Source organism: Patagioenas fasciata, chromosome 21, assembly GCF_037038585.1.
Source record: "Patagioenas fasciata isolate bPatFas1 chromosome 21, bPatFas1.hap1, whole genome shotgun sequence".
Taxonomy (NCBI): domain Eukaryota; kingdom Metazoa; phylum Chordata; class Aves; order Columbiformes; family Columbidae; genus Patagioenas; species Patagioenas fasciata.
The window spans coordinates 4,117,184-4,139,835 of record NC_092540.1 but is presented as its reverse complement, the minus strand read 5'-3'; the positions used below and the strand labels follow the sequence as shown (position 1 = coordinate 4,139,835).

At 48.2% G+C, this 22,652-nt stretch overlaps 1 protein-coding gene across 3 annotated transcripts; it reads right to left on the bottom strand.

The window, feature by feature from the left end:
• Positions 1–191: 191 nt before the first annotated feature.
• CTTNBP2NL (CTTNBP2 N-terminal like) lies at positions 192–19,915 on the bottom strand. 3 transcript variants are annotated; one of them, XM_065854399.2, is made up of 5 exons: positions 19,812–19,915; positions 14,789–14,896; positions 6,482–6,712; positions 5,053–5,160; positions 192–4,048 (listed from the first exon to the last, which is right to left on the bottom strand). In XM_065854399.2, the coding sequence occupies exons 2-5, from the start codon at positions 14,885–14,887 to the stop codon at positions 2,588–2,590; spliced, it is 1,899 nt and encodes a 632-aa protein (XP_065710471.1). In that variant the 5' UTR covers positions 14,888–14,896; positions 19,812–19,915; the 3' UTR covers positions 192–2,587. The 3 variants fall into 3 exon arrangements, with proteins under 3 accessions (XP_065710471.1, XP_065710472.1, XP_065710473.1); XM_065854400.2 differs by having other exon boundaries at positions 19,703–19,814; XM_065854401.2 differs by lacking the exon at positions 19,812–19,915 and adding an exon at positions 19,204–19,328.
• Positions 19,916–22,652: the final 2,737 nt, after the last annotated feature.

Genomic DNA, 22,652 nt, shown 5'->3' with positions numbered 1-22,652 from the left:
CCGGCTCCGATGGGGACACGGGTGGGCAGCTCGGCCCGGACCGCACCACACGCAGCGTACCCTGGGCTGGGTACCCTCACTAAACGTGCACTTCAGAGCACCCGGTAAAGCTCTGGTTTCCACAGAATTACAGACGCCGGCCATCGCCCCCGCACCGTGTCTGTCCCCACTCCAGACATTTTCTTAAGCTGTTTGCACATCTTAAAAATAAAATCCTTTATTGATAATATGAATGTTTAACATGTTTAACGCCATCAGCTATAAAAATGATTAAAGACTTCAGCTTGGTACATTTGGCTTTACAAATTTACAAGTGTTAATGAATTAATACTAGTGTATACATTTTGCACTTCATTATACTCCCATTAGCCAGTGACAAACTCTGCGACAATGTCTGTTTACAACAGGCGTGAGTTATAGAAGGAACATTTAGTTGCTTCCACACAGAATCTACATCAACAGTTAAATACTAACTCTAAATGTCTTACTGAATTAGTTGGATCCATTTTAATATCTTGTGCTTGGTTTCCTCTCAGGAGACAGGCTACTAGCAAAAATACATTCTTTTGCATACCCCTTCCCATATTATACTTTAGAAGAAACAGTACTCAGTGCATTTCCTAATAGACTTCATCATAGTAGATCTCTCTCTATAGAGCTATTGATAGAGGATAATATCATTTAGATTAATGTAAAAGCCAAGAAACACGTTAAAGTGGTGGATATGAAAGCCTCGCTTTTGAATCCCAAGTGATCCACGGGCCAAAAATAACCAAACCGATCTGCTGTAGCTACTTATAAAGGTAATAAATGTGCTTCCAAAAGTCACTGCTGGGCCGTCTGTGGCTCCGTGCGGTCGGCACACGGCCCGTGCCACCGCGTTAGGGACAACAGCGTGTAATGTCACCGTTTAACAGGCTTCTGAAAGGTGTGTGGAACCCTCCGGGTGATGTGAGCAGCGCGTCCTCCGCCGGCCCAGGGATCCGTCCCGCCATGGAGCTGGTGCTACGGAATGAGCCTAATTAAACATCGCTAAATGACACAGAGAAAGCGTCTCCGGCGGTGAGACGCCGCAGCTCGGCCCCCGCGCAGGGAAACGCTGCACGGCGCCCGACGCCGAGCGGCAAGTCCAGTTCTAAATTTAGGACCAGCTCATGTACCAAACGCCAGAGGTAATTAACTGGGCTGGGCTCTCCGCCGCTGGCCTGCGGTGCTTTTGTTCCCCGATTTCTCCCCGCGGTGACTCAGAGAAGCAGCTGGGGATGCTGCTTCTCGCAGTGAAGATTTCTGCACAACCTGCGGTTTCTTCCCACCTCTAGGACCCAAGTAATATTTTCACACACACAATTTGCCTCCAACTCGGGCGATTCCTCACTCTAAGTGAATTTAAACATCTCACATTCCCACATTTTCTTCATATTTCTTCATTCGTCAGGAATAAAGATTTTCCCAATACATTGTGTATATAATATATATGTGTGTGAAGCTACTTACACATATATACATATTTAATTACACATGACAGTAACGATTTGGTTCCATATTTGCAGCCAAGGAAAGCCAGTAAGATCCCATAGCTAATTAGTGGGTAAAATCCAGGTCAGCTGAACACAACTGATACAGATGAAGAACACAATTATTGCTTTTGTTCATAGTAGAAGATCCCATGTTACTGTTGCAGAAAACCTGTATCATATGGACTAGTGATTTTGCTTTATTTCAAGTAATAGCGAGATCTTTGTCAAGTAATAGCAAGATTCTTTTCTCAGAAGTTCTACACACAACAGTAGAATGCTTGAAGAGCTTGGAAATTCAAGGTGACGCACCAGAAACCAGTTCTTTAAAGCACACGGGACTTCAAAATCCTGTAACACAACTGCAGAACGTGTTACAGGAACACAAAAAGGGCCACGCAGACCATGAAAAAGAAGGAATCTGGGTTGTATTATGGCTAAATTTTACCCCCCAAATCTTCCGTGTGCTTCCTCAAAGAGCCGGAGCTACATCCTATAGGACAAAGCGCGGCCACGTGGGGCTGGCGGTCACCTTATAGAATTCGTAGCACATTTGCTAACTTATTTTAGCAAATGGAAAAGAGTGAAGAAGATAAACAGTGTTGGTTTCAACATTCATGACTCACAAGAATTGTTTCTGCAGTTGGATGGTCCCCCTGCTCCCCCTCCTCAGAGAATCACATTCATATCGCAGGCTTAGTTCAGGCACTTGTTATAAAAGGTTTGTCTGGAGTAAAAAGTCCACAAAAGTTATTTCTGCATAATTTAAAAGTAGTATTTCAGTCCCATTAGAGTTTGCTAGCTAGGTCCCGCCACGTGATTAGGGTTCTCATTATCTCTAATGATTTGACTGCTGTCGTGAGACATTTTGAGGCTACTGTATAGCTGTAGTTAAGGTTTCTTCATAAACAAAAATATTCTACCTATTAAAAAAAGAAAAAAATATATATATACTAAATGCTTTATACAGACAGGATCTGCCACTATGGAAATAAATAACACGGAGTGGAAAAAACAGCGTCCTAGCTCTAGGATGCTAAGCCATGGAACGTCACATTCACATTCTCCGCGGACTAGCTGCTGGTCGGCAGGAGGATCTCAATGTCTTTGCCATTGGACACGGCGGAGCCCATGGAGCAGCTGCTCGCCACGTCCACAGGGACACCCATGGGTGCCTGGGAAGAGGTTTTGTTCGGCGGAGCGGGAGCAGCGGGTGACTGCGCCAGGCCGGGCTTCTTGGGAGGAATGGGCGGAGGGTTCCCTCTCTCTGCTCTAGGAATGGTTGGGGACTTAACGCCAGGAGACAAGGGGCTTAGCGGACTGGAAACCTTGCCAGGGCTTGGAGAGTGAGCAGATTCGTTTTTGGGGCTCGCGGCGTTCGCCAGATTTCGATAGTCCGTGCCAAAAGGCGAGCTGTTAGGGGAGACGGGTTTGATAGGTCCCTGCTGGCTGGTGAATCTGGACAGGACCTGAGTGACGGTGTTGCGGGCCAGCTGCTTGGCGGCGGAGTTGTCTGCCAGGGTGGGAGACAGATCCCGCGAGGGTGGGCTCTGCAGACCGCTCGACTGGTGGTCCTGTTCGGCCTGAGACTGAAACTTGTGCCGAGCGGCATGGAAACGCTGGTTTATGCCCACCTGGTAGGACGACTGGTAACCAGGGCTGCTGGCGGAAGCTCCCACCAAGCGTTTGGCCAGAACCGGCGAGGAGCAGGGAGAAGGGGTCAGAGAGGAGGCGGCCGTGGCACCGGGGGACAGGGACACCCCGCTGGACGGGAGCTGGGGCGTCAGCTGCACCGGCGACTCCGTTCTCACAGGAGAACTTCCATTCTCAATGGCGTTTTCTGGCGCTGCACCAGATTTCTCCTTCGGAACCTGGTTCTCCACCGCAGTCGCCTGCAGGAGCTCAGCACCCACCTGGACGTCGGGATCGCAGTGACCGTTGGACTTGGCGTAGGGATGAGGAGTCGCGGGGCTGGGGGTCGCGGTGTGAGCGGCTTTGCTGGCGCTGGCGGGATGCGCTCGCTCTGCCTGCGGACACTCGGTCTGGCAGGACACAGACCTCAGCGGGGGACTCTCGGTTGCGACACCCCTGGACGTCACCACGGGGCTCGGCGGTGAAGCCTCGGTAGGGCAAGAAGCCTCCAGCTCTTTCAGGGCTTTCTTCAGACATTCCACCTCTTCTTTAAGTGCTTTTGTACGGTTTTCTTCTCTGTTCAGCTTGGCTTTCAGCTGCTCTCTTTCGATGTCGAACTCCGAGAGCTGCTTTTCCACCTGTGCTTCCATCTGTAAACCCCGCTTCCTCTTGGACGCCAGCTCCTCTTCCAGTTTACTCACCTTACTCTTCTCTTTTTCCAATTTCAAGCTCAATTCTGCCGTCTTCTGCGCCTCTTCAGCTGCTTTGGCCGTGGCTTTCTTGCACTCCACCACCAGCATGGACGACAGCTGCTTGTGCCGTGCCCTCTCCTCCTCCAGCTGGCTGGACAGCTTCTTCTGTTCTTTTTCAAACTTTTTCACTTGGGATTTTTCAAACTCCAACTGGAAAACAAGAATAATAATTAAAAAAAAAGACTCTAAGGGAACCATGAAACCTCCCGAAAGTAAATGAAGTATAATGCCGCCAGAAGGGAATGGGGTTACTGTGCCCCTTGGGGAAATGGCACTTGACAAGATGGCAATGCCTCAGGAAGTTTCTTGCCCCAGGTTTCTTGGATGACTCAGGTTGCACCTATTACGAAATATTACTTACTAGTAGCTGTATCCTGTGTGAACTGATGTACACCCAGGCTGCCATGTGCTGATTGAACAGGCAAAGCTTCCTTCCACCTCATTTACTGCTTTGTTGCTCTGCCTTTAAAGGCATGTAGACTTTAAAATGCTGACATGTAAGTTTAATACAGTCTACAGCGCTTGAGTAACAGAAAACAGTAGCTTAAATATTTATTATCATTGTGGAATAACCTCTGTTTTTCAGATTGAAACCATACAAGCGCCTTCACAGAATCCCAGAATGTCAGGGGTTGAAGAGCCCTGGAAAGCTCATCCAGTGCAATCCCCCCATGGAGCAGGAACACCCAGCTGAGGTTCCACAGGAAGGTGTCCAGGCGGGTTTGAATGTCTGCAGAGAAGGAGACTCCACAACCTCCCTGGGCAGCCTGGGCCAGGCTCTGCCACCCTCACCACAAACAAGTTTCTTCTCACATTTAAGTGGATCCTCCTGTGTTCCAGTTTGCACCCATTGCCCCTTGTCCTGTCACTGGTTGTCACCCAGAAGAGCCTGGCTCCATCCTCCTGACACTCCCCCTTTCCATATTGATCCCCATCAATGAGTCCCCCCTCAGTCTCCTCTCCTCCAGCTCCAGAGCCCCAGCTCCCTCAGCCTTTCCTCACACGGGAGATGCTCCACTCCCTTCAGCATCTTTGTTGCCTTCCCAAGGAGGGAGGTCCCTGCTGCTCTTCCAACGCGCAGGTTGTGATCTCCGATCACACGTTGCAATCTCTGATCGCGTTGGGCTTTCCGCGGGTTGGGTAATTGCAGGTACCTGCTGGGTGAGCCGCTCCCGCTCCTTCTCCAGCATGTAGGTGACATCGTCGCCCTCGGCCGTGTCCTGGGCGTGCCGCTGCCGCTCCTCCTCCAGGTCCAGGATCACCTGCCGAACAAACAGCCCAGGACACTTATTGCACAAGCTGGTGCAAAACAGGGAGAGATTCACAACAGGGGAGAGCAACCGCCGCAGCCTCCGGCATCTCAGTTCAACTCCAAATCTCATAAAAGTGGCTTTTGGACAAGTTACAGAACTGTGTTATTCTGGTATAGTTGAGTCAGTTTGAGAAATAAGTCAGGAAATCCTTCATTTTACTATTAAACAGCTAAATCGCCTGCTTTTCCTCCAGACTGCAGAATAGCCTTGGGAAGTTCACATTACCCGGTTTCCTCAAAAATAAGACCTACCCCCAAAATAAGCCCTAGCATGATTTTTCAGGATGCTTGAAATATAAGCCCTATTCCCAAAATAAGCCCAAATCACAGCTAATAAGAAAGAGTCATTTAAATAGTGTTCAAGCAGCTATACATGTAAGAAAGCAAAATTATTTGGCAATAGGATGCAGGAGGACAGATGTGACAGAACGTGACGATATGGCCACGTTTGAATTTCTGTTCAAGAATAAATGTACATTGTTGTTCATGGAACAACAAAACATCCCCTGAAATATGCCTCAATGCATCTTTTGAAGCAAAAATTAATATAAGACCCTGTCTTATTTCTGGGGAAACAGGGTATCAGTCCTTGCTTGTACAGTGCCCTCATCAGAAGTTCCTGGCAGGACCATGAACATTAATTTGCTCTTCCACTTAAGAACAAGATGAGCTCTTGAAATGAAGCTGCTTGCCATGAGGGCCCAGTGAAGGAGCTCCTTCAGCTTTAACGCTGAATTACATAAATAACTGAAATTCTATTAACAAACAAGCCAGAATATAAAGTTCCCAAGAGACTCTGCCTTATTAACCACCAAAACTCCAGGCTCTCCCAACAACGATTTAGAGAAGAAACGGTGTCTCCCATGAAGAGTCGAGCTGGCTGGCTGATTATGTCATAAGTAAAGTTTCTGCAACAGAAATGCGTCAGATTGTTCACAGACTGGAAGGAACTTGCTCCACTTTATCAAAATAAATTACGGGAAAATAAACTTTAACCCACACGCTGATGAGCAATGAAACCGAGGGTTCAACTTTGCACCATTTGGTTAGTGACAGAATGCAACTGCTTGGACTTGAGATCTTTGGTACAACATTTAATAAGTTTTAACCACAGCAGGAAAAGTAGCCTGTGAAAAGGTTACGATAGAGCGCTACAACGCAAAGTCTTTCAGTTACCAAAACTCAAGGCATTTAAGTGTTTTTTGCTGAAGTTAACACATTATCAAAACGCAACTATTAACTTCTGCACATCTTATTTGACCCAAACCCACCTTCCTGTGTCTGCTTTCCGCAGCAGCCAGTTGGGATAACATTCTTTCCTGCATGTTCTTGCAGTGTTTCATCACCACTTTGAGGATCGATAAGGGATTGGAGCAGACTGGTTGCTTTTCACCATGATTTCCCTCTTTCAAGGTCTCAAAATCCCTCTGCAAAGCCATCAACGGGTCACTGATGTTGTACTTCCCATAGCGTTCTTCAATGAACGTGTCTCTATGCTGGGCCTGCAACACAAAACCAAAGCTGCATTTCAATACATTTAAAATAGGAAGCTAGCTACAGAAGCAAGTAATTTGTAGTTAATATTAATCTTCCGCGGTTTTCCACTTAGAGACAAACAGATCTTAACACAGCCTGATTCGTATCCTCTTATCTGCTGCAAGAATGAGAGTTTCCAGACACAAGCGTGTCATGGTAAAGGTCCTTGGTTAACACACAAAAATTGAGACGGTAATTCACAGGACAAACCTGTTGAGAGATCTACTGGCAGCTAAGCTCCAAGCTAATTAAATGCTCATTAATACACTTAAAATGGGCAAAAGTTGATGGTTCTCCACTATTCACTGAACCACAGAATGTCAGGGGTTGAAGTGACCTGGAAAGCTCATCCAGTGCAATCCCCCCATGGAGCAGGAACACCCAGCTGAGGTTCCACAGGAAGGGGTCCAGGCGGGTTTGAATGTCTGCAGAGAAGGAGACTCCACAACCTCCCTGGGCAGCCTGGGCCGGGCTCTGCCACCCTCACCAGGAACAAGTTGCTTCTCAAATTTAAGTGGAATCTCCTGTGTTCCAGTTTGCACCCATTGCCCCTTGTCCTGTCACTGGTTGTCACCCAGAAGAGCCTGGCTCCATCCTCCTGACACTGCCCCTTTCCATATTGATCCCCATGAATGAGTCCCCCCTCAGTCTCCTCTTCTCCAGCTCCAGCTGGAGCACCAGTTCCCTCAACCTTTCCTCACACGGGAGATGTGTCTCTTTCTCCCAGGCAGTCAGCAACAGGACAAGGGGGCAGGGGCTTCAACTCTGCCAGGGGAAATTGAGGCTGGAGATGAGAAAGCAATTCTGTGCAGAGAGAGTGGTCAGCATTGGAATGGCTGCCCAGGGAGGTGCTGGACTCACCGGCCCTGGAGGTTTGTAAACTGAGATTGGCCATGGCGCTCAGTGCCATGATCTGGTCAATGGGCTGGAGTTGGACCAAGGGTTGGACTGGATGATCTTTTCCAACCCAGTCCATTCTGTGATTACCTTGACAAGAGGCATAACAAATCAAAACAAAATACTTTTCTTTCCATATCTTCTTGATGAGCAAACCCAGTTAGGGACACTTGTCCTATGATACCGGTTTGGAGTTGTATTTAAACCCTTGCAGTAAAAAATACGCACAAATATCCCTCCCTCCTTATCAACAACATCCACCAGGAACAGTGGAGAGCTTTGATCAGAACTCAAGATATTGTTCTAACTTTACATTGAAAAAAAAGGGAGAGGAAGGAAAAGATCAGCCCTGGAAATGGGAGGGTGGCCCTGGACAGTGAACCAGCCCCGCTTTAATGAATCACAGGAAAAACTACAGGCTTGCCCTTTTTTTTTTTTGGAAAGACAGAGAATCTTCAGTTATTCCGAAGGATTTATAAAAATGACTCAACTAAACCTCGCTCTAAGTGCCCGTAGGGAACGTCTCAGTGACTCAAGCAATAAAAAAGTCTATAAATACAAATCGGGATATTCACTCAGCTATCCTAACTGCTTTGACAGATGAGCTGCGCTTCCTTTAAGCCCAGTCTACCCAGTATGATCCCAGCCACACAGAAACAGGATAAACCCTTCCTAAGGGCTTCAACAGCCTCAGCAAAGCGGGGATATTTGAAAACATTATTTCTGTGCAACTTCTTTCTAAGAATAATCTTAAAGATTTGGGATTAAGGTCACACCCGCTACCTATAAACTCTGATTTGCTGCCAGTAGCGAAGGTGTAAGAGCAGCCGCGTTCTCCTCTGCTCCCGGCAGCGCTGGGCTCTGAACAATCTTGAATTTCGGGGGGGGTTATTTCCTGTCTGGGAAAGAACAAGAAGTTCCTCCTTGTTACTTGGAGCAATTAAGTCTTTTCCTGAACTAGCATGACAAACAGATGAGACTATCATAACATTAACAGCTTTCTCGAGTCCAGCCCTTCTCCTTCAGTAGCCAGCAGAGCACAAGCATTTAATTAAAGGTGTCTAGACTAGGAAAAGCCTTAAACAGGTCATCCTACACGACCACATGTAGTTTACAATAAATCCAGTGTTTTTTGCATTTGGGCCACCACACACTTGGAAATACAAATATAGATATGAATTTTTATCTTGACGCTGCAGGTCAAAGTTGGTACTGGAGGGGGCAAATATCCCCTGTGCTTTGGGTCCCATGGAGCAGCCACCTCTGTCACTGAAACAATTGGGACACCTCTTCTAAAATTAAGCCCCGGGTTATTTTATGCAGATATTGAACTGTCACATATATTGGCGACTTCTCCTATCGCTCTTGCTCATCACTGAGCAACTCTTCAACCTCTACTAATGTGGGAGGTCACCTAGAAACGTCTCCAAGAGTTCTGATTTTGTCCCGAGCTGGAATTCAGCCTTAAACATGGTTTTTGCTCAAAACAGAAGGAACTTGATGATTGAAGAGAAATGTTCCGCTTCCAAGTGGATAAAAAGCACCTTAGATCTCAGATCCCAGTATCAATCTATTAGAACAGAGGAATCCACAGGAAACCAAGCTTCAATAATAAGGAAATGAGGCTACAAAAAGCATTAACTTTGGAGTTGAAAATTTCATCTGGAAAACCAGAGATGACCTGCATAGTCCCAACAGCATCAATTGCGCTCTGTGATCTCCCGCAATCAGAATCTCCTCTAATTTAGTAGCTCCACCTGTATCACCTCAAATATGCTGAATTTCCCATCAAAACATTCAAATGCCAAAAGCAGCTAAACAGACTATTGGGCTGCTCTTAGAATAGGGAGCAGCCACGCACATGAACTGTTCTCCAGAAATAGAATTCCTGGCAATTGGAAGAATGAGGCACATGCAGAGAGGGCGACACTTTAAACGGGTTGACTTTCGGTTCAAATGAGGGGGGTTGGCCACTGCTGCTCCGTTTGAAAAGACGTAATGCTGGTTTTATGGAGCAGAAGCAGCATCTGACACAAGCAAAGAGACGTTCCCTGAGCAACCAGGCAAAGCAAAAGCTTCACTTTGTCAGGGAAAAGCTTCTGTTTCCTCTTGGGATTTCCAGTCTGGTCTGGGATGAATGTTTCCCATCATCTATTTGTGTTTTAGTCTGTTGGGGGTTTTTTTAAAAAAAAATATTTCCTTTTACTGAAACCTTATTTATGAGACAGCATTTTCACTCTGCCTTCAATAAACTTTACAACTTGTTTTACTGGAACATCAAACGGGGAATTTCCAAGACTTGTTTCAAGTATTTTTTTGGACACAAAGATGAATATTAAACTCTCGCCTGTAATTTTAGAGTTCAGGTTTTAACCCTCGGCACAACACAAACACGCTGTTAATTAAACTGCAGCTCCCGCGTGTGCAAATCTCCAGTACCAAATGGCACAGAAGTTCCTCCTTTGTGTTACAGAGAATCTTTAAATAGCTTCTTACTGCCTTGAACTTCCTTATGAGCTTCTCTCCCCAGACACAGATATTCACAGAATCACAGAACCACAGAATGCCAGGGGTTGAAGGGCCCTGAAAAGCTCATCCAGTGCAATCGCCCCATGGAGCAGGAACACCCAGCTGAGGTTCCACAGGAAGGTGTCCAGGCGGGTTTGAATGTCTGCAGAGAAGGAGACTCCACAACCTCCCTGGGCAGCCTGGGCCAGGCTCTGCCACCCTCACCAGGAACAAGTTGCTTCTCACATTTAAGTGGAACCTCCTGTGTTCCAGTTTGCACCCATTGCCCCTTGTCCTGTCACTGGTTGTCACCCAGAAGAGCCTGGTTCCATCCTCCTGACACTCCCCCTTTCCATATTGATCCCCATGAATGAGTCCCCCCTCAGTCTCCTCTTCTCCAGCTCCAGAGCCCCAGCTCCCTCAGCCTTTCCTCACACGGGAGATGCTCCGCTCCCTTCAGCATCTTGGTGGCTGCGCTGGACTCTCTGCAGCAGTTCCCTGTCCTTCTGGAACTGAGGGGACACAACTGGACACAATATTCCAGGGGTGGTCTCCCCAGGGCAGAGCAGAGGGGCAGGAGAACCTCTCTGACCTACTGACCACCCCCTTCTAACCCACCCCAGGTACCATTGGCCTTCCTGGCCACAAGGGCCCAGTGCTGGCTCATGGTCACCCTGCTGTCCCCAGGACCCCCAGCTCCCTTTCCCCTACACTGCTCTCTAATAGGTCATTCCCCAACTTACACTGGAACCTGGGGTTGTTCCTGCCCAGATTCAAGACTCTACACTTGCCCTTGTTCTATTTCATTAAATTTCTCCCTGCCCAGCTCTCCAGCCTGTCCAGGCCCCAGCACTGACCCCTGAGCCACTGCACTGGATCCAGGTCTCAAGTGGACTCTGCCCCATTGACCACAACTCTCCGGCTCTCTCCCTTCAGCCCGTTTGCAGTCACCTCAGCCCCCGCTCATCCAGACCGCACTCCCTCAGAGCAGCTGAGGTCACAGCGATCGCTGACGGGGAAGGGAAATGGGGGTGGGGACCACTGGCCTTGCACAAAAATAAACGCCAAGCTCCTGGAGCAGGATGCTGAGCCGCACTTGAGCTCAAACGCATCATTTGTCTTCATTGCCGTATTATATCAAGCAAACCAGAGAAACAAGAGACAAAAAGTTCCCCAAACTTGCAAGAAAAGCTGTAAGGAAAGCTTGTCTTGCAGCAGGACCCCCCTGGGAACGCTGCTGCATCTCAGCTGCTTTACAAGTGCTGCAGAAACCCCATTTTGCCCCATCTGTGAAAGATTCACCAGCATCTGCAGCAAGGTTTTACATTACTGAACTTCCATTTAAACAAGAAGTAGGCTTTCAGTTTCTGAAACACCACTGTAAATTTCATTTATAAATCCGCTGACAAACGAACACTTAATTTTGCAATGCGTTAATTCTGCTTTATAGAGTGAATCACTGGATCCAGAAGCAAAGCGATGAAGAGCAGCTCCCAGTCATTAGCACAAAATAGACGGTTTCTATTCCAGTCTAAATTGCCCAAGGCCTCGTTAACATAAAAGAATAAGCCAGAAAGCTCTTTGCGAAAAGTAAACAGGCCTTCATTTCTAATGCACGGAAAATTCTCATTTAAAGCACAGAGGGCAGGGAACAAAGTGATCCAACATAGCGATAGAGGCCTATTTAAATATTGAATTGTTTCCAGGCACGGGGTGTTATTTCAGAAGCCCAACCTGTGGTTTTCTGCACGGCAACACGGGCTGAGAACCTGCCCTTGGTGTCACACAGCAACCCCACGGCATCGGGTGTTGTGGATGCTCTAAATACAATTATAACTACAGGAAAAGGAGCACAATAAGAAGTGAGACTCCAGGTCTGTTCTGAGGAGAACATGGAGATTTATGTAGTGGACAGGAAGCTACTTTCAGGAAGATAAAAAAGCTCTTTTTCAAAGAGGTTTTAAAATAGAGGAAGCGAACTGAAGCACTGGAAAAGAATATTGTGAATACAGTAGATTTGTTTGCTTAATCCTTAATAGTATCTCGTGTTCGAATGGAAGTAACGTGGCAATTTGAAATGGACATCAGGAGTCAAGACCCAGCAAACGCACAGGGAGAGAGGATGGGACAAACAGGAGCAGATTCAGCAAGCGGGCCCTGCAAAGCCGGGCCCTGCAAAGCCGGGCCCTGCAAAGCCGGGCCCTGCAAAGCCGGGCCCTGCAGCTCGGTCTTGACACTGCGCCAGCCCCCAAGTGGCCCGATATCATGAGGGAGAAGAAAACTATTTTAGGCTTTGTCATCTGCATGTGTGGATTCTCTCCGCTAAATGCCACGCGCTCTTCGCTAAGCACGCAGGAATATCCATTATTGCGGACTGGACTATAATCACATTACAGGTTTATAAATTAAGGTATTATTTTTCTCTGCAAGTGCTCGTTCTTTCCTATAATGTACCAAAGGATCTGCCTCAAACATCTATAGACTTTGGAAGTGCTTAAAACTGAATTAGAAGTCAAATTAGCCCATGAGGGGAAATGCATTTTTCTTACTGTATGGGAAGTAAAAAGGCAGATAAACATCTGATTTTTAACCACTGACGTGTCTAATGTAACCACTGGAGAAAAACACTGCCATGGCTGAAGATCAGGCAATTCTCCAAGAAATACCAGGTTCTACTCCGCCTCTTTCCAACATACACACGCAATTAATGTAAACCCCTCTCGGTGTAAGTTACAGCTCAATTTATCGCATGCAAGTCAAACTAAATGCTCCGAGTTTCGATCTTTCATTTGGTCTTAAAGGCTTCTTCTTCAGGGCAGCATTTTTGGATGTGTGAAAACACGAGTAAACAGATTAGCAAGGTGGATTTTCCTTTAACTACAGTCACACACAATAAAGCTATTCCAGCTGGTGAAGCGCAGTAAAGCTGTTGCCACAGTTACTATCAGTAAACAAAAAGAAAAGCACAGCAAGGCCAGAATTTCTCTGAGTGTCTATTCCAAATAAATGGCCAAAGCGAAGCTGGGAGTTTTCCGCTCCTGAAAAATCTGTCCAGCCACCAGATTCAGCAGATACGGGACATTTTTTGCTTTCAACAGCAAAAGGGCAACGCAGCCTCCTGCCAGCAGGAAGCCCGGCTTAAGCCGTGGCTTTACTGAACGCAGCTTTGGACCCAGCCCAGCCAGAGACCCGCAGCATCTCACCTTTGCTGGGCCGGCTCCGATCCAAAGCCTTTTCTGCCCTTGCTCCCATCAGCTTCCCTTGCGTTCTTCAGATACAAAACTACAGCGCAGCCCTTGCAGAAGGAGGGGAAAATAGCCCTAACTTTTGATTAGGTTGGTATTTCATGCTACGTAATTATCAAGTATAGGTTATAATTTCATTTAATTTCTTCTCAGCTACGAGTCCTCGACAAATTACATCAGAGGGTATTTTAACCATATTAAACCCCTCACGCGAGAGGGAACTGCAGGTTAAATTTCAACAAAGGATAATTGCTTTGTGCTATTCGAAGGTACACATTAAAAGGCTTTGGAAAGGAGCTGCTGCGTGCCCCTGTGCTCGATTACACACATTTCACACCATGACACTGAAGCGATGCTGGTTTTGGTAACACATTCTGTCCACACAGAATTAGAAGAGCGATCCCAGGACAGGGGGAAACGTACAAGTCTGTTCCAAGAAAAGAGCCAACCCTGCCACCCCGCCACTGGGTTTGGGAGGGTAACAACATTCCTCCAAAATAAAAAGATCGTCTAAATGCAAAACCAATTAGCCATAAACACCCAAAAGGTTTTTGTATTTGAATCAAGCTACAGAAGCAATTGCTGGTAAACCAAGTTCCCGCTCGGGCCTGCAAGCTGTCATTCCTCTCCTGAAATTACCCAAAGTTTAAACATTATGAGCAGTGACAGATCAGCTTGAAAAAGTCTTCAATATTCAAGCCTGTCAAGACTCATTTCTCCAAAAATCCACTCCACATTTAAAAAATATTTTCTAAGTTTACCGTTAACATAGAAAAGCAGCCAGAGAGTGGCCAAGGGAGGCAGAAACCCAGAGCTACCGCCACAAACACCACCACCCCCCGGGCCACAGCAGCACCAAGAGCTGCCACCCGCTCCAGGGCCTTGTCCCCTCACATGTGAAGGTTTTATTAATGCTCCTGCCAGCAAAGAGCGAGTGGCAGCAGAGCCAGGTCTGCTGCTCGTATTGGCTCAATACGATATAAACCCATAGATGTTTTATTTTGTTTTTCTTAGTGTGAAGTTATTCTCACTAAAAGACCAACCTGTGACCCCTCCTGGCAAGAGGAGTTTCTGCTTTAAGGGGCCTTCCTTCCTAAAGCAGAACAAACCCAAAGGAAGCCCCATAGACCTTTTACTCAGCTCTTTATGAGAAGCAATGAAAACACATGCGGAATGCTGTATTTCACCCTGAAATGCTTCTTGCAGCCCAACAATGAACTCCACGACACAGAATGTTACACAGCAGTTACGATCTAATATAGCTGATGTTCAGATGGGATTCCGAACCAGTAAATCTTTGCCTCAGCACTTCACCTTGGACACAAATGCCCTGCAGAACCCACAGCGGCGCTGGTGTCGGTTTTGTCTCTTATCGCGGCGCTCACAACGTACCTTTAAGGCTTCTATGACAAGATCTCTTGCTTCTAATTCTCCCTCAAGAATGCTAAACAGCGTCAGTAGTTCTGGTTTGCTGAGTTTTTCCAGATTCATCCTGAAAACCTGTAAAATGGAACAGAGTTTACCAGTATTTCTTCGCACATTAAAAGCAGCATTCTGAGCTATGACACACAATCTCCATTTAACTCCAGCTTTTTTGGACCGCAAATTGCCCAGAGGGAGAAAAAGGAGAATACACAAGGCGAACATTTTCTCTTCCATTTCCAATTCCAGTTGTAGAAGATGGGTTTTTCACCTTTTCCCAAGGGCTCACGAACACACGCACACCCAGATGGCGCGGGGGCCAAGCTGACAGTATAATATTCACCAAGAAGCAGCCAAAGTTAACAGGAGAGGGAAAAACACGGGGATTTAAAAGCCATACTACTGTAAATCACACATCTGGATCACACAGCTGCAAACATCACCAAAACGAGACCGAAGAGCCGCGATGAGTGCGGTCCAGACTGGGCCACCTACACAACTGAACGGTGAAGCGAACATTTTGGTGCTATGATGCGTCTCCTAGGAATGCCATTGTGCATCACCAATGGAACAGGTCCAAACCACTTTACAAAAAAGAAGAGGCAGGAAAAAAATCAATGCCGCAAAAAACACGCACTTAATTACTGTTCCTTCAAACCGTTTCAATCTCACCATCGTTGATTAAATATCATTTTAGTGCCCACATAAGAACAAAGATCCATCGTTTGAGCTGCACATACAAAAAGCTTCCCCCCCCCTGCATCTTTGCTGATACACTCATCATTGCCTAGTAATAATATTGTTTTGTTAACAATAATTTCCTTGCCTCTGATGCAAACACACCTGATTTTGATACAGTTTTGTGCTTTGCACAACAATCAAATATCCTTTTCCCAGTCCAAGTCACATCCATCTTTTGCCACTCTCTGTATCAAGCAAAAAATGCTGCAGCACAAAAAAGCTACTCGGAGATATCAAACTCCACGGGCAAGCCATAAAGGGTTAATTAACCTTTCCTAGAGCAGCCCGTCCAGCTAAAACACTCAACTGTACATTTTCTGAAGTCACTGCTGCTTCACAACTGATCTGCATAACCGTGCCTTGGAGAATTATGCACAAATGCAAGTTCTGTCTTGTTTATGCCAAAGCAGTTTTCCAGTTGCTGGGAACACCAAGTTCTGCTCAGGGAGAGCAGTCGGCGGCCCTCGCGCAGCCGGAGCAATCGGAAATCTGCTCCGCGCCCGCTCTGCTAAGAGGGCGAGTTCCTCCTCGTGCAGTCAGGGTCTGGCTTTGTGCAGCGTTTGAGGTGAAATTCCATAAAGCAGCGACGTTTTGCCCGGAGTTTTCCTGCCAGCCCCACCACGGCATGGGCTGCACAAGGAAAACTTCAGCAGGAGCAACCACGAGCGCCCGGGGTATGGACGGGCGTCCCAAAACCTGGACACTGCAGATCTGCTGTCTATGTTCCTTATTGCAGATCCGTTCACATACGGTCGAGAGGAAAACACAGAGCGAAGCGTTTGGCAAAGCCACTTGGGACCGGCGTGGCTTCAAAACAGCCTGATCAAGACCTGACCTAAAAGCGTCATTTCGGAAACTCGCTGTATCGGCTCTAATCACATTGCAGCTGAGATCACGCCGAAGGAGGGTGATGCACAACTTGTTCATCTGGTACAAAAGGGAGGGAGCGCAACTGAAGCGGCAAATTAATGCTAATTCATAAAAAAGCAGGCATGTGGGGTAAGAAAAACAGGGTTCTGTTTCCAGCCTTTACCATCACCCCTGTGTATCTTGGTACTTGAATCTGAGCTGCATCACTTCCCCGAGCAGGTTTTAAACCTGGAATATCAGGAGATGCACGACTTAAATTCAAAACCATCTCAGTCCTTGCTCGGACTACACTCCCAGATTCTAAGATTGAATCAGCGCTGATAGGAAATAGCAACAACTCTTTTTTCCGGATACTCATCAAGTTATATTAGTTTTGTGGCACTTTAAGCCAGAACTAAACAGGAGAAGTTTTCTTCAAGATCTTAGAACAAAGCGTTATCTTCTAACTCCGCTACTCCAGGGCAGCCAATTTTGAACATGGACTTCCAATCTGTGCTCTTCTCTTGGGCAGAGGTGACATGGAAATGTGCAGCCGCATCTCTCCATCAGCACCGAGCAGCACGTTCCTAAAGCCAGGACAGCTACCAACTGCAGTTTGATATTTTAAACCTATTAGTCTGGGTGGTAATCGCTTCTATTCTATATTCTAAACACTCCCGTTGTGACTCGCGCTGCACAGTGTTATAGAAATAAGCTGTGCTATTCTTAACATGCTCCTATGGCTATAGTCTTTAATCAGCTTAATAACATAAACAAGCCCTGTCCTAAAATATATGGGTAAAAATACTTAGAGAAATAAACAGCAGGAGCCAGTTGGCACAGCAATCATTTATACAACAACAGGGAACATTAAAGATATGCAAGTGCTACAGCCTCAGCTTCCTTGTGTGCAACCTGCTGCTGCAGAAGAGCTTTACCTGCTGTTTGTGTGGGGCATCCCAGGCTGCTGAGGGACAGAATGTGGGCAGGTGCTGCAAATACAGTCCCTGCCCTCAAAAAACGCCAAAAAACAAATTGCACTTGTATCTGCACAGATCTACAGAGAACTTTTTAACGCACTAGAGCACACCTGGCAAATACCTGCGACGCTGAATCGATAACAAAACCCAAGTGCTCAGTTCCAGAGCCATCCCATGCTAGGGAGCTGGGAAATGGGAAAAATATATAAAAGCTCTATTTATTGTATATTATTATTTTTTATGAGAACACACACCTCTGGATCAGAGTTAATAAGCACATATCTGAGCTTCTCCTCCCCGCCCAAATCCGAATCCCTTCCTGTCCTCCAGGCTCCTGAGCTGACCTTCCCAGTGACACGTCCCTTCCCTCGTCCCACTTCTTCATCAAAGATCACACCAACCCTACTCAGTCACCCAGCTCCCTCCCTCGCAAACAGTCCCATTCTGCCAAACAGATCCGTACCCAGCACCTGGGGAACCCGACCCATTGTTTCAGAACCTTTAACCAAGAGACAGCGTTTCACAGCGTCACAAACAAGATCTAGAAACACGCAGGGCACATCAGCCCTCGGTGAAATATCCCGACCAGTCCAGTCACCCAGATCACAAACCGCAAGGACCTCATTATTTATGCTGATGGTATAAATATTTTCCCCAAGTCTGAGATAAACCACCATTTTTGGACACTAAGTAAGAGTTCAGAGCATAAACAAAGATAATTACTTACTGCTTGCCTAAAGGTAAACTTCCCTTTAGCTGTGCTATGGCCCATTAGAGTGTCCTCAGCACACCCAGACCTACTCTTTAAAGAGATAAAACTCATATTTTGAAAGTTATTTCCCAGTATTTAACCTAAAATAAATATCAGGACCAGTTTAAATGTACATACAACTGCGCAAGCAAACCAGGGCGAGTTATCTTTGGCACGTGCCACTTGAGGAACAGCACAGATAAACGGCGGCAGCTCCCGAATCCCACCGCGATGGCTACGAAACCATCACAGGTTACATTTCACTCGGGCTCAAAGCACAAACCAAGTGAACCAAGAGAACCAAAGAACTTCACCCACCGACCGCAGCAACGTTTGAGTCACCGGCCGGCGAGCAGCCCCAGCACACACAGGGAACCGGGCAAGCGGAAGCTCCAAGATGCTCCACAAGCACTTGGCTCAAAACTCTCCTACTTTTTAAAAAAGAATTGAGAAGAACGTAGCTTGTCGTTCCTTTTTTTCCCCTGAAGAAGGGTATTTCCTTTCATAAGCCGTGGTTACAGCTACGCCAATTCAGCAATGCTATGTCTACCATCCTGAATCAGTTTTTTTCATCTTTTCCTGTCCCTGAAGAGGAACTGATATTTTCCAGGAGCTTGCACAGGCAGTCACGTAATTGCGTTCATAAGATAACCTAAATGAGTAGTTTGAAAAGTCTCGATAGACAAGTTTCTAAAAATGCTGCTGCATCTACAGCGTGATGTTTGAGTTGTTAAAATAATGACATGATGCGTTTATATAATAAAAAAAGCTAACATACGTTTCAGAAACGTGCACACACAACACTACCTGACATTGCATCACAGCTATGGAGAATTAGGTTAAAAATCAGCAGCGTTTAAATCCCCCACCTCTGCACCTTATAGCTGAAAGGAGAAAGGACACCAACCCCCTCAAATCCTCCCTACCCTGTTAGCTCTCAAAGTTCTACTCTAGATGACAAAAATACATAAAATTCACGTTTAAAATATTGCTAAAGTCCTCGAACAACCACTGCACGGCAAGCTCAGCTGCTTCAATGAAAATTAAAACAAAGTCCCTCCAACCTTCAGGGTGCACAACACCCGGGGGCAGCGGCCGAGGAGACGCAAACCCCCGCCTGACCCGCTACCGGAGCCCGTTTGTGTTCGGGACGGATCGACCCCCGGGCTCAGCGGCTCCTTCACCCGCACCGAACGGGGCGCGGGGGCACCTGCACCCGCCGTCCCGCAGCCGCGCTCGGCCGGTACCTCCCGAGCTGCCCCGGGCCGGGACAACCCGAACAAGCACCGCACCGGAGCGCGGGGTGCGGCCCCCGACCCGCCCCGAGGCGGCACCGCGGGCAGCAGCCGGCTCCGCCGCTTCGGTCCCACCCGCCAGGCCCGGTTCAAGACAGAGACGCCGAGCTCCCGGTAACGCCCCCCGGTCTCCACGCCCCCTCGCCCCCGCTCCAGACTCCGCGCACCGCGGTCACAGCCCACCCGGCCCCCGCCCGCCGCCGCCCCCGCCCGCAGCTCGGCCCCGCTGCCGCCCCTCTCAGCCCCCGCCGACCGGGCCGCCCCGCACCTGCCGCGGCCCACCCGCGGGAGCAGCGCCGAGGCCGGGCCGGAGCCGCGCGGAGCGGGGGCCCCGCCGACACCACCACCGTCCCAGGAGCCGCGCCCGCCGCACCGACCTGGCGCCGCCACCGCTACCGCGCCGCTCCGCTCCCCATCCAGCCGCCCCGCCCCTTCGCGCCCGCCTGTGACGGACGGCGCGGCCGCCAATCAGAGGCGCCGCCGGGCGCGCTCGCGGCCCAATCCACCGCGGGGGAGGCGGGGCAAGGGCGTTGGCCGGCCGGCGGCGGCGGCGCCAACCAATCAGGCGGCGGCGCCGGGGCGAGGGGGGCGGGGCGGGGGCTGAAAAATCCCTTTTGTTCGCGGTGGCGGCGGCGGGCGAGCGGGCTGCCGTGATTGGCGCGTCACTTCCGCCGCGGATGGGCGGGGGCGTGTCTGCGGTGGGCGGGGCCCGGAGACACCTTCCTTCCCCCTGGCACCGTGCGGGGAACGTGAAACGTTTCTTCATCATCTTCGGCCCGAGTCTCTCCCCTCATTTAGTTAAAAATCATCACCCCTCGTCCGATCGAACAGCCCCTGCTCAAACGTCACAGAACCCCAGAATGTCAGGGGTTGGAAGGGACCTGGAAAGCTCATCCAGTGCAATCCCCCCATGGAGCAGGAACACCCAGCTGAGGTTCCACAGGAAGGTGTCCAGGCGGGTTTGAATGTCTGCAGAGGAGACTCCACAACCTCCCTGGGCAGCCTGGGCCAGGCTCTGACACCCTCACCAGGAACAAGTTTCTTCTCCTCTTTCAGTGGAACCTCCTGTGTTCCAGTTTGCACCCATTGCCCCTTGTCCTGTCACTGGTTGTCACCGAGAAGAGCCTGGCTCCATCCTCCTGACACTCCCCCTTTCCAAATTGATCCCCATGAATGAGTCCCCCCTCAGTCTCCTCCAGCTCCAGAGCCCCAGCTCCCTCAGCCTTTCCTCACACGGGAGATGCTCCACTCCCTTCAGCATCTTGGTGGCTGCGCTGGACTCTCTCCAGCAGTTCCCTGTCCTTCTGGAGCTGAGGGGCCACAACTGGACACAATATTCCAGGGGTGGTCTCCCCAGGGCAGAGCAGAGGGGCAGGAGAACCTCTCTGACCTACTGACCACCCCCTTCTAACCCACCCCAGGTACCATTGGCCTTCCTGGCCACAAGGGCCCAGTGCTGGCTCATGGTCACCCTGCTGTCCCCAGGACCCCCAGGTCCCTTTCCCCTACACTGCTCTCTAATAGCTCATTCCCCAACTTACACTGGAACCTGGGGTTGTTCCTGCCCAGATTCCAGACTCTACACTTTCCCTTGTTCTATTTAATTAAATTTTTCCCACCCAACTCTCCATCCTGTCCAGGTCTCTGATGGCAGCACAGCTTCCAGTGTCAGCCACTCCTCCCAGCTTGGTGTCATCAGCAAACTTGCTGATAGTACGCTCTATTCCCTCTTCCAAGTCATTGATGAATATATTTTATAGTACTGGTCCCAGTATCGATCCTTGAGGCACTTCACGAGGTACAGACCTCCAACTGGACTCTCTCTGTCCCCAGTTGCATCCCAGATGAAAATCCAGCTGGGGTCCTTACCCCAGGGAAGGTTACCTTGGCTGTTAATTGCTGAAAAACACCTTTGCATAGACTATTTTTAAGGCGAAGTGTTACCGGGTGCTCATCCCCGCTAGATGGTGCCCCCGCACCGCGCTGCACCAGCCCAGGGGGGTTTGCACGGCCCTTGTGTAAAAACCACAGGCCCACAGCACATGCTGAGGGTTATTTTTCTCATCATAAGCGTCTTGAATAAAGAGAAGGAAAAATCATAGTGATTGTAATGTCTGATTGTCAAATACGATCAGCCTGGAAACCAATCCAATAAAGATGGAAAGCAGGGTGCTGGGGTAGGGAGGCTGGCAGAGGCAGGAAAAAGGTTTTGCTTGGAAACTTTAATGAAAATGCCATAAGGGTTTTTCAGGACACACGGTAGCTCTTCCTACTTTGGCAAAGAGATAAAAGCATCTCGGTAAGTGCTTACACACTCTGGAAATATTTTACTTTTCCCAGGACAGTTCAGAGATGCTGTTTGCAGAGTCCTTGGGGCTGTGAAGGGGCCCAGGGGCTGGTTACACTTGTGTGAATGTTTTAGCGCAGTTTTCCCTGTGGCCTGCAACTGCTGCGTCCCTGTGACCTGCTGTGACCCTGCGATCCATAGCATCCCTACAACCCACAGCATCCCTGCAACCTGCAGCCTCTGCATTCCTGCAACCCACAGCATCCCTGCACTTTCCACTCCAGATACTCGTATTTCAAGAGAGCTGGAGCCTGGTCTGGATTGCTGCACGCTGCAGTGGGCAGCACCCTCGCTAGCTGGCAAAACCAAAGTCCATTACCCACCAGGGTGTGCTCTGGAAAAAGCAAGCGGTGAACACCAGAAACCCTATGTGACTAAGTCTGTTTACTCATTAAGCTCAGCTCTGTTCCTCACTAAGATTATAGAGTCTGAGAGGTCTGGTGCTTAACTGCAGAAGCTGTTGATATATCAAATTGCCTTTAGAAATATCACTGGAGAATTGTGAAGGGTTAATGGTTGGACTCCATGATCTTAAAGGTCTCTTCCAAACAAAATCATTCTATTACTCTAAACATATATGATAAGTATGCATAACAATAAATAAACACATTTTATTTCCTTTTGGTTTAAAGTATGCATCTCCAGCAGTTATTTTCATTTATCAGAAATACCAACAAAATTTCTTTTCGTTTTTCCATAGAAAAAAAATAGTTATTAGATTGAAGTTGCATGAAGGGTGCACCAAAAGCAGCCATTTGGTAGCAACAAAGAATCAGCTTCCCAAATGAGAAATCTCCCTCTTGTGTCATACAGAAGACATTCCTATATTACCTTTGGAGAAGCAGTGGCTGTTAAATCTTGTATAATGTAA

Bases quoted from the DNA above. Each gene is read 5' to 3' on its own strand.
- CTTNBP2NL (XM_065854399.2), bottom strand. From the start codon at position 14,887: ATGAATCTGGAAAAACTCAGCAAACCAGAACTACTGACGCTGTTTAGC. The intron at 6,713-14,788 runs GTACGTTGTGAG...TTTGTGTTGCAG, and splicing joins TTGTCATAGAAGCCTTAAAG to GCCCAGCATAGAGACACGTT. The intron at 5,161-6,481 runs GTGGGTTTGGGT...TTTGTTCGGCAG, and splicing joins CGGAAAGCAGACACAGGAAG to GTGATCCTGGACCTGGAGGA.